The 16,305-nt window shown below is 34.5% G+C and overlaps 1 protein-coding gene across 2 annotated transcripts in view; it reads left to right on the top strand.

The window, feature by feature from the left end:
• The first annotated feature begins 547 nt into the window (after positions 1-547).
• twin (CCR4-NOT transcription complex subunit 6-like twin) overlaps positions 548-16,305 on the top strand; it is a 224,521-nt gene continuing 208,763 nt past the window's right edge. Inside the window, exons 1-4 of one of the 2 annotated variants that reach the window (XM_075295332.1) lie at positions 548-1,050; positions 15,004-15,132; positions 15,212-15,398; positions 15,530-15,705. In XM_075295332.1, the coding sequence (XP_075151447.1) occupies positions 1,041-1,050; positions 15,004-15,132; positions 15,212-15,398; positions 15,530-15,705 (502 nt within the window). In that variant the 5' untranslated portion in view covers positions 548-1,040. Of the gene's footprint in view, positions 1,051-10,881; positions 10,913-15,003; positions 15,133-15,211; positions 15,399-15,529; positions 15,706-16,305 lie in introns of those variants that run through there. The other variant, XM_075295397.1, reaches the window with a different exon arrangement.

The raw sequence follows: 16,305 nt of genomic DNA, 5'->3' as shown, positions 1-16,305 counted from the left end.
TTTTTTTTTCTGATTTAGTTTTGATTTTATAAACTTTCACTGTAAAGTTTATATTGGAAAATATTCAATTAATCTTTCCAATTTCCAAAAGTGGGTATTAAGTTCGAGTTTATCCGCTAAAATCGTTTTTCATGATTATTTTTCTTTACTAATCCATTTTAAAGAATAAAAACTTTATAGAAAGTTACTTTGAGTTATTCCCCATCAAGTTATATTAAAATTTGCATCAAAGACTTCTAATTCTATACCTTTTTAATGATTTATTTTTGATTTTAGCGGCTAAACTCGAACTTTGTACTCACCTTTTTTTTGTTTGTATATGCCAATCACTCCTGGTTTTAGAAATATCGCCTTTTTTATACGAAAAAAGCAAATTTAAATGTCAATATTTCGAAACTATTAATTTATTTGCTGTAATCTATTCAGAAATTTCTAGATTTCAAATATCATTTCAACGATTGATTAGCCGTCGTTGTCACTGAAGGCGTTAAATGTAACGCCGTTAACAAAACGATGACACGGCTTCATTTTCTGTTGCGAATATATGAAGAGAGAGTGAAAAAGTGTGGTTAAGTTGAAGTTGTTGGGGAGCAACAAACGGAGAAAATTACATTTTATAATAATAAACAAAGTATATTAATTAGAAAACATTAAATACGGATTTGCATGAAGTGATGATCAACTGCAAATAATAAGAAATAATCTCAAATACAAAAATCAATATAACAAACAAAACAAAAGTGCAATCCCCCCGTAGTCGTCATCATCGTCGCGTATTTCTCCATATTGCCGAAAAATATCAAAAAATTTGTAACGCTGAAAAACAAAAAAAAAAAAAAAGAAAAAGCATCCCTAAAAAATAGAAATAGCTTAATAAATCGGACGACGACTTACATGAAAAATTATATGCGTGTGTGATTTGTGTAGTGCAAAGATTTTCAGAAATAATAGTGTACAAAACAATTTTTTTTGTTGTTCGGTATTATCAAAAAAGACCTAATTTTAGAGAAAATTTATCTGGTAAAATTTATTGTTGTTGGATGCAGCCAGGTTTGCATATAGTTTGTTTATAAGTAATTGTGCATTAACTTATGTTGTATTTTCTGTCTGCTGTTGAAGAGTCGCATAAAAAAGAAAAAAATACACACCTCAACATATTTCTCCCAAGGAGAACAACAAATAATTCATACATCTCCATTTTGTCTTTATTTGGTGTATTTTTTTTTGATCGTTTCGATGTTGAGGAACTCCTTTCCTATACCTTTAGCCCTTGCTTGTGCTGCTATTAAAATTTCACTTTGACTTTGCCTTTTGTTTTTTATTGTTGCATGTGTGTGTGTGTGTGTGCGTTGCGTTTCTTTATTAATGGTCTTTGATTGTATTTCCCTTTTTGTTTTGTTTGTTTGCTGATTTCCAATAAGACCAGCCGACCTGAAATTCGCGCTACTTGGTTTGTTTTTATACCCTACCCATTAGAGGGTGTTTATATTAATAATGACTAAAAGTTTGTAACCAATAAATATACATATTTGAATCAGATTCCAATGACTATAGACTTTATTATCGAGGCCTTTATAAGTTGACCTAGTCATTGCCATTTTTTCCATCTATATGTTGTGTCTGCGGCGAGTGTATTAGACGAGTGGTGCTAGAAATCTCGTGCTAAACGTTAGTTTTTGAGTTGACCAGTTTTGGGAGAAATTTATGTCGAGAAATGATGTATTTCGAAATTGCGTGCATACCACCTGAAATGACCCATACGGACCTAAAATGAATGATGCACAAATATGACCGACATAATACTCAATTGGAAGATTGAAGTGCATTACAAAAAATGTTTACATTTGGAAATGGACTGTAACCATAATCGCTTTCATATAGCCTCATATTCTCGATTTTGTTTCTTGAGAGAATTATACCTACCAATTTGGAGCGATTTAGCCGAAATTTATAATGATATGTTAGATTTTATTAACAATATATATCTTCCGGGAATGGTTCACATCGGTTGTATTTTTGATATAGCCCCCACTAGATTGACCAATTATATAGGGTGCAATATATTCGGTATTGCGCCTCCTTTGATCTATTCTTGGTTTTTATTTATGTCTCATTTTTTTGTAGTTTTTTTTTTCGTTCTCCAATTTACATTGCTAGTTGCCTTAAATGTTGTTTGTTGCTTGTTTTGGCATTACTTTGTTGCTAGAATGTTTTATTTCATTGCTACTTTGTGCCTTATCTATGCTTGCAATATAGTATTTGTAGATAACCATCATCTACACTTGCCTATGGCATAATTTTACTTAAATGATGATTCCATTTTTTACATTTCATTTGGTGTGTTATACGGTTTTTCGTATATTTACATTCTGCCATACAAGTCAAGCAGGAGCAATGTGTTGCGTCTACCAGCATCGCATAGTTTGAGAAAAAAAAGCGCGTCGGTGGGTGACATCGGCTATGATGAAACAACGTCATTGTTTTTATGTGCACCAGTGGCTACCAGTATTTAATATTTTCTCTATTGAGTGTGCGGAATAATTGCTTTTTGTTCTGTGGTTAATCACCAAAGAAAAAACGTTGCGGCCAGATTAAAATGTGGTTGTGGGAGGTCAAACAAGAAGTAATCAAGGAAATTGAGGTCAAAAATATCCATAAGTGACGGTGGTCAAACTTACGAATCTGAAACATTTAAAACCATTCGCACTCCTATAAAGAGGAGGGCAAGGATGTTTTTGTAAACCAGACAAAATGCGCGTAGACTCATTCAATGCTGGAATTCAAATGTCAACATGAACCATAAGAATTGGACAAATGATGTGAAACTAGAGTTCAATACCAAGATCAGTTGTCAGAATCATATTGACGTCAAACGTCTTGGCTTGACATAAGTACTTATGACCGAGCGTTTCAATTTTATTCTATTATCGCTGCTTAAACTGGGCTTTTTGGTCAGTTAGTTTGTGTATGACAGCCTTTTCCAAATCATGAAGACATTAGCTTGTAGCATGATGGCAAAATATAAGGAGATGATCTTAAGACTAATCTCCAATCCAATGGCGAAAACACCAAATAGGGATAAACGCTGCGCTGTCTATCCCAATGGCTGTGCTTCGGATTCATCCAGACTAGTGATATACTCGTCTCAATAATGTCACGTTAAGGAAATTACCTTCCAAGGTACTTGCATATGCATTTATAATGGAATAAGGGCAACCTAGATGTAGGCTCGGTTCAGAAGGCAATTTCTTACTACCAGTCAAGAGTTGTAATAGAGAGACCAGATGGGCGCTGTACCACCTATAATCTGGTGTCTCTAGATTAAAACTAAGAATTCTTAGTACCAAATATGTTTTGTTGTTTTTTCGATTGGACCAAAAGCCTACAATCCTGCCCATTCCGACCTCGGTTGTCAACCCAAATTGAATAGTCTAAGTGAGCCTTAAATCATAATTCTATTGGTGATACGGGTTTGACAACAGATGTGTGGAGATAACATCTAATTTTAAATTTGCGGCACAAAAAAAAAAAAAAAATGAAACTAAGCGGAGACCAGCACCTTCCATACGAATTTTATTTTTCAAATTCGAATTTAGGTTTTGAAATTTGAATTTGGATTTTTAGTATTAGGCTTATTATCCAAAAGCTTGGTCGTGTTTAGTACAGATAACAGGTTGGCAGATAAGTCCCCGGTCTAACAAAGCAAAACACATTTTTTTTGTCAAAATTCGTTTTTATTATTCAACATAGTCTCTTCAAGAGCGATACAACGATTATAATGACCTTCCAATTTTTTGATACCATTTTGGTAGTACTCCTTCGGTTTTGCCTCAAACGAGGTCTCAGTTTCGGCGATCACCTCTTCATTGCAGCCAAATTTTTTCCTTGTGAGAATCCTTATGAGGTCTGAGAAAAAGAAAAAGTCGCTGGGGGCCAGATCTGGAGAATGCAGTGGGTGGGAAGCTATTCGAAGCCCAATTCATGAATTTTTGCTATCGTTCGCAATGACTTGTGGCACTGTGCGTTGTCTTGGTGAAACACCACTTTTTTCTTCTTCATATGGGGCCGGTTTGCCGCGATTTCGAACTTCAAACGATCCAATAACGCCATATAATAGTCACTGTTGATGGTTTTCCCCTTCTCAAGATAATCGATAAAAAATTATTCCATGCGCATCCCAAAAAACAGAGGCCATTACTTTGCCAGCGGAGTCTTTCCACGCTTCGGAGACGGATCACCGGTCGCTGGCCACTCAGCCGACTGTCGATTCGACTCAGGAGTGTAGTGATGGAGCCATGTTTCATCCTTTGTCACATATCGACGGAAAAACTCGGGTGTATTACGAGTTAGCAGCTGCGAACACCGCTCAGAATCATCAACACGTTGTTGTTTTTGGTCAAGTGTGAGCTCGCGCGGCACCCATTTTGCACAGAGCTTCCGCATATCAAAATATTGATGAATAATATGACAAACACGTTCCTTTGATATCTTTAAGGCCTCTGCTATCTCGATCAACTTCATTTTACGGTCATTCAAAATTATTTTGTGGATTTTTTTTGATGTTTTCGTCAGTAACCATCTCTTTCGGGCGTGTACTGCGTTCACTGTACTCCGTGCTCATTTCACCACGCTTGAATTTTGCATACCAATCATTTATTGTTGATTTGCCTGGGGCAGATTCCGGAAACTCATTATCAAGCCAAGTTTTTGCTTTCACCGTATTTTTCCCCTTCAGAAAACAGTATTTTATCAAAACACGAAATTCCTTTTTTTCCATTTTTTCACAAAAAAAAAGTTAATTCACAAAAGACGCTCTATCTCACAAACTAATTGACTTAATACTAGCGACGCCATCTATGTGTCAGATCGGGGACTTATCAGCCAACCTGTTACTAGGTTCTTTGGAAAGGGCTTGAGCTGAGCTTTCATAACCAATAAAATCTGTATTAGAAATTAATTTGTGAAAAGCGCAAATTTCAAAATATTTTTTTTTACACGCGGTTTAGTTTTGGTACAGTGGACCCGTTGTAAAAATATGTTGAACAAGTATTTTCAAATTTTTGCTTTTCACAATTTTTTTCTTAATGAGGACTTTAGTGTTTATGAAAGCTGGGTTCAAGCTCAACGAAAGATTTTAACATGTCCAGTTTTTCCCAAAAAAAAAAAAAAAAACAGGCACTCATTAGTTTGGAAGTGATTTTGTTGGATTTGGCTCTTCTTGAAACACCTATACAGGAGACTGCTTTTTATTTTAGGGCTCGTACTCGTAAATCCACACGTAAAGTCGTAGACGTGTTTCGAAGCATCGCGATTGTTCCTTGACGGATAATTATCGCCAAAAATTTAATAAAGTTCATCGATGCACTGTTGTTAGATTAACTCAGCATCGATGAACTTCAATACAATTTTTGACGATGAAGCTTTGTCAAGGACCAGTGTTTATCGACGGTATGGTCAATTCAACTGAGATCATAGTTCACTCCAAGGCGAATTTCGTGAAGGTCGTCCAAAATGAGTTGTTGTTCCGGAAACCATTAATGCTGTGCGCCAACTAATATTAGGGATAAGTAGGACCAGCATACATTCAATATAGCGTGAACATTTGACCGTCAAAAAATGTGTTCGCTTTGGATCTTAGTTGGGCCAAAACTACCCTTGTCTGCCGTGGGAGGTCTCTCTACTCCGGTGCTATGGGCGGCGGTCGGACTCCGAGAAAAGGATTAACCTTGTAGCTTCTCACCGCTTCAGCTACAGTATCCTCATGAATCCTGTTCAGACCTGTCTGGTATGCTGCCTGATCTAGAGGCTCTCTTTTGTAACGCTGGATCTCGGGCTCTAGAAGGTGAAGATCAACCCTTACATTCCTGGGTGGAGGTTGTCTATCCACAAGATGGTGATTCGGATGACAACTTTGATGGCAACCCAAGAGGTACTGCTTTGACAACATGTAATTGTGTCGACGCACTGGGATGATCTTGATCTCCGCATAAAGGTGATCGAGGGGTGTACTGCGGAGACATCCTGTTGTGGTTCTAAGGGCAGCGTTCTGACAGGTATGTATGTTATTCCACTGCGTATCGCTCGTTTGAGGTGTCCACACTGGCGCTGCATAGTTTACCACTGACCGGCCAATTGCCTTATATGTAGTTAACAAGGTTTCTTTGTCCGCACCCCAAGTGCTGCCGGCAAGCGACTTGAGGACCTTGTTTCTACCGCGGAGCTTATCACAAATTGCAGTGGCATGGGCGGACGACTTATAAACGCTGTCGAATGTGACCCCAAGAATCTTGGGGTAATTTGTTGTCGGAATTGTTTCGCCATCGACTCTGACATTCAACTGACTGCGTACTTCCGCCGTCCATGGAATCGAGGACAGGTAGAGGTTAAACAGTGGCGGAGATATCACCCCGCCCAGGGCAACTCCCTGTTTAACTCTATGGGGTTTAGACTTCTTGTCCCTGAATTCCACCTACGACACGAATAATGTGGCATGGTTGACCGTATCGAAGGCTTTCGATAGGTCAAGCGCCACGAGGACCATCCAACTCAGAATTGATCTTTTCAACTCAGAATTGAATGTTTTGCGTTTTTCTGGTGGTACGATTGTGACATGTCCAGTTTTTCAAAAAAAAAAAAAAAAAAAAAACAGGCGATCATTAGTTTGGAAGTGGTTTTGTTGGATTTGGCTCTTCTTGAAACACCTATACTGGTGTTATTTTAGGGCTCGTACTCGTAAATCCACACGTAAGGTCATAGACGTGTTTCGAAGCATCGCGATTGCTCCTTGACGGATCATTATCACCAAAAATTTAATAAAGTTCATCGATGCACTCAGCAACAGTGCATCGATGAACTTTAATACAATTTTTGACGATGAAGCTCTGTCAAGGATCAGTGTTTATCGATGGTATGGTCAATTCAACTGAGATCATAGTTCACTCCAAGACAAATTTCGTGAAAGTCGTTCAAAATGGGTCGTTGTTCCGGAAACCATTAATGCTGTGCGCCAACTAATATTAGACATTAGTAGGACCAGCATATATTCAATATTGTGTGAACATTTGACCGTCAAAAAAATGTGTTCGCGTTGGATCCTTCACAATTTGTCAATCGCTCTTTTCGATTAATGGAAAGAAATTCTCCAAAATACGAACACGGTGTTTCGAAACAGTAAATATCCGAATAAAATATAAAATGAGAGGTCAACATTTTTCGACACCTGAAGCAGCTGTTGATGCGTTTAGAATGCACGTTTTGAAGATACCTCAATCAGAGTGGCAAAAGTGCTTCGACTATTGGTTCAAACGCATGCAAAAGTGGGGAATATTTCGAAAAACAATAAAGCGATTTTCCGTGATTAATATTTGTTTTAGTTAACTAATCCCGTAATAAAAAAGGCAATCCTCGTAAGGGGACAGAAAAAAGCAAATAATTTAAAGCCCTTTAGACATTATCTCTTTCAGAGTTCTCGTACAAACCAACGAGCCAACTACTTGGTCTTTGTATGCGAATACGTGATGTGTAGCAGTCGCTTTGTAAAAACAAAAAGTACTTGACTTTTCATGCAAAATAAAAAGTAGTAATATATAAGGGTGTGAAGATAAATTCGCGAGTTAAATTCGTGGTTTGTGTCTCGGCTAAGCAAAATTCAAATTTGTGGAACGAATTTAACTTTGTGGGACGAAATTAACTTGTGGAACGCATTCCAAAAAATAGTTTTTCTTAAAAAGAGGCAAATTTGTGGTGGAAAACTGCCAAACACCGTCAGTTATTTTATGTGTAGTCATACTATGCATTGGTGGTTTTATATCGTCGAAAAATTTATCCATAAGAGATAACCGCTAATAATTCTAAAGTCGTATAAAAATGTCAATACATCCTGAAGTAATGGAAATAAGATATTAAAATACAATAATAAAAACATCTAAGGGGTACCAAAATAGGATTCTTAAATAACTTCAAAAATCTCGTGCACAGTATTTGAGATATAGTGTCATCAGATATCGGCTATATATAGCCCCGATATTAAATCGCCTATACCTAAGGAACCATTTGAGAGGAATTGACCAGACAAAATGCCAGTGGTAGGTATTGGCCTGCACCAAAAACCAAAATTAAAAAATCAAAATTTTCATGTAGGGTATTTGAGATATAGCGTCACCGATATCGGCTATATAGTCCCGATATTGGATCTCCTATATCTACGAAACCATTTGAGAGGAATTGACCAGACCAAATGCAAGAAACATATATTGGTTACTACAAAAAATCAAAATTAAAAAATAAAAAGTCTCATGTACAGTTTTTGAGCTATATTATCGCCAGATACACACAAAAAAATTTTTCTCTGATTCAATCACCAAATTAATTGATCCAATTAATTTTTTAATTGAAATGTCTTCAATCACGAAAATGATAGTATCAATCACAGTTTTAATTGGGCATAGAAAAAATTCTTGATTAAAAAATTAATTGATTTTTTCAGCAAAATTCAATTAATTTTTTAATTGATTCAATTAAAATTTAATTGATGTTGATTGCAAAACACAATTAATTTATTAATTAAAAAAGGTAACTATTTTTAATTACTTAGTTAGATTGGCTTAGAGTTTTTATTTGGATTAACAAATGATTGTTTGAAATACATTTTTAATTAAAAAAGTAAAAAAAAAAAATCAGCACTTTTTTAACTGAATTAGTCTTCCGAATTTGATTAAAAAGTTAATTGTATCAATTAATTTTTTAATTAAACATTTTAAAAATTTCAATCATTGACTTAATTAACTTAATGTTTCTATCATGATTAAAAACTTAATTGTATCAATTAATTTATTAATTGAAAGAATTTTCAACCTCAATTAACGTTTTAATTGGAAATATTTTGGTTATATTTTTTTCTGTGTATCGGCTATATATAGCCCTGATATTGGATCTCCTATATCTAAGAAACCATTTGGGCTATATACAGCCGATATCTGGCGATAATATAACTCAAAAACTGTTGTACATGAGACTTTTTATTTTTTAATTTTGATTTTTTGTAGTCACCAATATCTATTAGTTGCATTTGGTCTGGTCAATTCCTCCCAAATGATTTCTTAGATATAGGAGATCCAATATCAGGGCTATATATAACCGATATCTGGCGACAATATAGCTCAAAAACTGTACATGGTACTTTAAAATTTCTAATTTTGATTTTTTTCAATAACCACTATCTATTACTGGCATTTGGTTTGATTTTTTGTAGTAACCAATATATGTTTCAAATGGTTTCTTAGATATAGGAGATCCAATATCGGAGCTATATATAACCGATATCTGGCGACAATATAGCTCAAAAACTGTACATGGGACTTTAAAATTTCTAATTTTGATTTTTTTCAATAACCACTATCTATTACTGGCATTTGGTCTGGTCAATTCCTCTCAAATGGTTTCGTAGATATAGGAGATCCAATATCGGGACTATATAGCCGATATCGATGACGCTATATCTCAAATACCCTACATGAAAATTTTGATTTTTTAATTTTGGTTTTTGGTGCAGGCCAATACCTACCACTGGCATTTTGTCTGGTCAATTCCTCTCAAATGGTTCCTTAGGTATAGGCGATTTAATATCGGGGCTATATATAGCCGATATCTGATGACACTATATCTCAAATACTGTGCACGAGATTTTTGAAGTTATTTAAGAATCTTATTTTGGTACCCCTTAGATGTTTTTATTATTGTATTTTAATATCTTATGTCCATTTCTTCAGGATATATTGACATTTTTATACGACTTTAGAATTATTAGTGGTTATCTCTTATGGATAAATTTTTCGACGATATAAAACCACCAATGCATAGTATGACTACACATAAAATAACTGACGGTGTTTGGCAGTTTTTCCACCATTAATTTATTTCTTTTTAAGAAAAACTATTTTTTTGGAATGCGTTCCACAAGTTAAATTCGTCCCACAAAGTTAAATTCGTTCCACAAATTTGAATTTTGCTTAGCCGAGACGCAAACCACGAATTTAACTCGCGAATTTATCTTCACACCCTTGTAATATATTACTAAGTATTTTAAATAATTAACAATATATTCCCGTTGTTCTGGTTTACGAATGTACAGTTTAGAATTGCCACCATTCCATCTTTTGCTAAAAAAAATTAATTCCAATTGAATTCATTATCCATAAGGACATTTAATAAAAAGTTCGTTTTATATGTTATTAGTGTGGTTAGGAAAATAATGATTGAGGGACATTTTGTGAATATACAAAAGCTATTGTTTCAGTGTATAGTTGGTTAAAATTTTGGTGCCAATTTGTATTGAGGGTTGTATCGCAACATTTTTTTATTCGTACGTAACTCATTTTCTCATATATAGGTGGCGCTGAAACAAATATTCATACACAGATTTATTTTCCACCACATTATATTTTATTTATTTATATTTTTTACTCTTCTTGAATTTCTATATTAAACTTTTTAAAATATATGCCGTATTTTTGAATTTTCTTTATAGATATTATTTGCATTTTAGGTGTTATAAGTATGACAGATTATTTAATTTCATATTTAATATTAGAATATTCTATTTTCTTTTTCTATCATCAGCAAACAAACGCACATACACACACATGAGACATTTTTATCATCATTATCATCACAATATCCATTTGCTCGCTCATCATCCCAACAGTATATATTGAACAATTTTCAAAAAAAAAAAAATAAAACTCAAATATATTTAAATCGGAAAATCCAACTTGATGTTACACAATTTAAGCCTGAATCTACAATACTATATTTCACCATTATGATATTTTTCCTATAATATTAATCAATCAATCAAAAACTTTATTAATATTCTTTTGCAGAGACGCTTATCATCAGGCGGTTATTATGAAAGGTTATAATTTATTATATCATAACAACGTACAAGTATATATGTATATGCATACTATATGATTATAAAAAAAAAACAATTTTTGTTATACATTATATTTAAATAAAATTAACTTTTGGATAATATTTTGATTACTCAATTAATTTAATTCGTTCTAATACTATGTTACAAAATATTTTGTAAACTTAATATTTTTCAATGTTGTTTTACAAATAATTCCATTTTTCCTTTTGTTTTTTATAAATGAATATACATTTAATTTACTAACAAAGTTATCTATGTGCTCCTGTAAAATGCAAAACGGTTTGGAATGATATTCTGGTAATATATGTGTGAGTAGAAACTATATGGGAAGTATGTTTTTATAAATGAATCAATCTACAAGGAGTAGCAAATCATAAAACACTGCTGGGTTGAACACTAATTGCATTCCAAAAGCGGATTGTATCGAACGCACGTCTGAGTTCAATTATATTTAAGAGAATATTGTATTCATTTTCTGATCAAAGCAATTGTTTATAGGATAGCTGACACCTATTCACCAGTTCACGCAACTATATTTATACCCAAAAACACATAGTGGTGAGGTTATAATAACTTTCATCTGCAAAAAATGTGCCTATCAGAAATATTGATTTGAGACCCCATAAAATATACCGCCGATCGATTCGGAAGCTCCTCCTGATCAGAGAATGAAGCCGACCCATTTTTGTCGGCGGGGGCTAACACTAAATTTTTGCTTCTGGCGGCCGGCCGATATAAATATGTCTATTAGGTAGCGGACAATCATCCATTATAAAATCAATATGACGTGTTCGATTGTTAATGAGATTAGTTGTACAACTAATCTTACATTCAAATTTTCTCAACTAAATTTTTGCAAAATTATTATAGCAGCTTGAAATTGAACATATTTTTTTTAATTCAATCTCGAAATTAATAGATCTAATTAATTTTTTAATGGAAATGTCTTCAATCACAGAAATTATAGTATTAAAAAATTAATTGACAGTTAGTTAAAAAATTAATTGATCCAATTAAAAAATTAATTGATGCTATTAATTTGTGTGATTGATTTTTGTTTCAAATAAAAAATTTGTTGAATCAATTAAATTATTAATTGAATATTTTTTAAAACTCAATTAAGATTTTAATTAGAAAAATTTTCGTGAAATTTTTTTCTGGTTGATTGACTGTGAAGAAAGGTTCGAAATTTTGGCAAGAAATACGACAATTATTAATAATTTTTTTCTGATTTAAACTGATATTTTTGATGAATTGGCCGAGATGAGTCGACATATTCGGCGTCGACTGGAAATAATGGTCGGCGAAGCGGCTCGGCGGCTCCATTCTCTGCTCTTGATCTGTTGATCTAGCCCCTAGTGTCCTTCCATTCGTCCATATATTTATTGTTCGCAGGACTCCGGTCGCAATTAATAACCGACTTTGGTAAAATTTTTGGCACGAACGCTATTGAATTGGGAAAAAATTGGATCAGATTTAGATATAGCTCCCATATATATGTATCACCCGAATTCGACAAATGGGGTCACATTGCGCTTATTTACAAACACGTAGTTTTTTTTATAGTACTCTTCAAGCATGCATAATTTCATTGAAATCGGTTCAGATTTAGTTATAGCTCCCATATGACAGGTTGGCTGATAAGTCCCCGGTCTAACAAAGAAAAACACATTTTTTTGTCAAAATTCTTTTTTATTATTCAACATAGTTCCCTTCAAGAGCGATACAACGATTATAACGACCTTCCAATTTTTTTGATACCATTTTGGTAGTACTCCTTCGGCCTCAGTTTCGGCGATCGCCTCTTCATTGCAGCCAAATTTTTTCCCTGCGAGCATCCTTTTGAGGTCTGAGAACAAGGAAAAGTCGCTGGGGCCAGATCTGGAGAATACGGTGGGTGGGGAAGCAATTCGAAGGCCAATTCATGAATTTTTGCCATCGTTCTCAATGACTTGTGGCACGGTGCGTTGTCTTGGTGGAAAAACACTTTTCTTCTTCATATGGGGCCGTTTTGCCGCGATTTCGACCTTCAAACGCTCCAATAACGCTATATAATAGTCACTGTTGATGGGGTTTCCCTTCTCAAGATACTCGATAAAAATTCTTCCATGCGCATCCCAAAAAATAGAGGCCATTATTTTGCCAGCGGACTTTTGAGTCTTTCCGCGCTTCGGAGACGGTTCACCGGTCGCTGTCCACTCAGCCGATTGTCGATTGGACTCAGGAGTGTAGTGATGGAGCCATGTTTCATCCATTGTCACATATCGACGGAAAAATTCGGGTGTATTACGAGTTAACAGCTGCAAACACCGCTCAGAATCATCAACATGTTGTTGTTTTTGGTCAAATGTCAGCTCGCGCGGCACCCATTTTGCACAGAGCTTCCGCATATCCAAATATTGATGAATGATATGACCAAAACGTTCCTTTCATATCTCTAAGGCCTCTGCTATCTCGACCAACTTCATTTTACGGTCATTCAAAATCATTTTGTGGATTTTTTTTATGTTTTCCACTGCGTTCACCGTCCGCCGTGCTCATTTCACCACGCTTCAATTTTGCATTCCAATCAATTATTGTTGATTTCCCTGGGGCAGAGTCCGGAAACTCATTATCAAGCCAAGTTTTTGCTTCCACCGTATTTTTTCCCTTCAGAAAAGCAAAACACGAAATTCCTTTTTTCCATTTTTTTCACAATAACAAAAGTTGCTTCACAAAAGACGCTCTATCTCAAAAACTAATTGACTTAGAGATGTCAAATTTTGACACGAATCATTTGAAGGTTGGTACTATATAAAAATTATATGCATTTAATACTAGCGACGCCATCTATGTGTCAGACCGGGGACTTATCAGCCAACCTGTTATATGTCCGTTTTTTTATTTATTAAGCGATCTTACTCAATGTGAGCAGAATTTAATCTTCTGTAGCACTAGATCAGGTTAGTGGCAATCCGATATTTCAGGCTCACTTAGACTATGCAGTCCATTGTGATACCACAGTGGTGAACTTCTCTCTTCTCACTGAGTGCTGCCCGATTCTATGTTTAGCTCAATGACAAGGGACCTACTTTTTATAGCCTAGTCCGAACGGCTTTCCACATTGCGGTGAAACAATTTAGAGAAGCTTTGAAACACTCAGAGGGGATACAAATTTTTGGTGTGCGTTCGAAACTGGGTTCGACCGACGACCCTGGGTATGCAAGGCGGGCATGCTAACCATTGCACCACGGTGGCTCCCTAGCACTGGGTTACGTTAGGTATAGAACAGAGAACGGCTGCGATCTACCGCAACCGATCAATGTAATATAAAAACCTAAACAGTGACCAACTAAAACTAAAGTGAAAGCTCTCAAACTTGGACACTATGAAAAACGGACTTATCTCAATAGGACATAACCTTCATCGTAAATTATCACATTGAAATGAACCGCTCATAAGTGGATACCTCCCAAAATCTTAGAGATTTCATTATGCATATTGCAATTTTTCTAACATATGTAATTGTGAAATTTCCTTTTTTTCAAATTAGATCTAAATTAGCTTAAATGCCTGTCCTCTCGACACGGTTACCATCTTTAGCTCTAAATGGATCTACTAAGTAGGCACCACGGCATGGTCTATGTCCCAAAATGATACGATGATATGATTAAGATTGTACTCGACTTTGCCATCTTAAAGTCGATCAGATTCCATTACATGATATCATATGAAATGCAATAGTTCCAATATGCTTCTTCTTAATTATAGTTTACTGTACTTTTTCCATTATCATTAAACATGCTAGCTATGGTTTTCATGCGGCTAATGCTTTTCCATGCACCTAAAACCTCGCCATTACGCACATTAATTATTCCACAAAAGATTTACAGAAGGCTTTTATATTTTGCAAACAGCTTTTAAAATTTTCTTCAGCAACGAAATTTTTTGAGCAATCTCAAATCGCCATTCCTCAAACCGCTTTGCATTTAACTGTAGCTCAGACATTTCACATCAATGCTCTTTATCTGTAGCTTTAATGTAGTATCTCGCTAATATGCATTTGTATGTCATCTCACCATCAACTTTAGGCAACCTATATAAAATGTCTCGTAACAAGGACAAGTATGAAAGTTCAAATCGTAGACAACAGATCTTTATGAGTCCCGAAGATGTAGCTGCTGGTAAAAAATCCAATTGGACAGGCATTGAAATAACTGGTAAGCATACAGATTAACCATAAAAATTGTTTATAAATTTCTAACTATTTTTATTCTTTTTGTTATTGTTATTGCACAGGTTGCGTCCGTAACATTAGTCCTTCTTTGTGGGAATTTGACCATTTAACAGCTCTATATTTAAATGATAATCATTTGTTGCGTTTACCAGCTGATATTGGCCTATTGGTTAATCTACGCACATTAGATGTATCAAGTAATAAGTTGCGTAGTCTACCAGCCGAATTGGGTGAACTAATACAGTTAAGGTGAGTATCCATTTTTTTTAATCCTTGCCATAGAGCATATTTGCAATTTCGTTTTCATTTTAACATCCACAGAATTGATTTTTAAATTTTACAATTCAAGTAATATCGTTTTCATTTCGTCTTCTTTTCAGAGAACTTTTATTAAACAATAATTTTCTCCGTGTATTGCCATATGAAATTGGCAAACTATTTCATCTGCATGTTCTGGGTTTAATGGGCAATCCATTACAAAAGGAATTTCTATCCATCTACAATGAACCTAATGGTACACAAAAGCTGTTAACATATATGCTGGATAATTTGTCAAGTAAGTACAGTTTTTCATTATTACATACATATAAATAGAATCAGGCCGCATAAGATTAAGAGATTTTTGGGGGGTTCTTTTCAAATATACACACAAAAATTTTTTTTTCTGATTCAATCACAAAATTAATTGATTCAATTAATTTTTTAATTGAATCAATCACAGAAATTATAGTATCAATTAAAAAATTAATTGACAGTCAATTAAAAAATTAATTGATTCAATTAAAAAAAAAAAATATTTTTTGTACTTATGATCAGTCCTAAAATGCTATCTTTATAAAAAACGTTACGGCTCATATGGAATAGTAAAGTTTAAAAATAAATAGTAATATATGGATTGGATTTTACCTAGGTGAAAATGCTATTATTCATACATCTACTAATTTTCCGAATTGTAAAAAAATCGATTTTCAAATATTTAGAAATTTGCAAATGTCAACATTTGAATATTCGATTTTTGCAAAAGTTAAATTGTACACATTTTCAGATTTTAAAAAAGTCGACTTTCCAATATTCGAGTTTGTAAAAGTTGAATTTTTATACCCTCCACCATAGGATGGGGGTATATTAACTTTGTCATTCCGTTTGTAACACGTAG

The sequence above is a fragment of the Haematobia irritans genome, chromosome 1 (assembly GCF_050003625.1).
Source record: "Haematobia irritans isolate KBUSLIRL chromosome 1, ASM5000362v1, whole genome shotgun sequence".
NCBI lineage: Eukaryota > Metazoa > Arthropoda > Insecta > Diptera > Muscidae > Haematobia > Haematobia irritans.
This window is presented reverse-complemented; position numbering and strand designations above follow the sequence as displayed.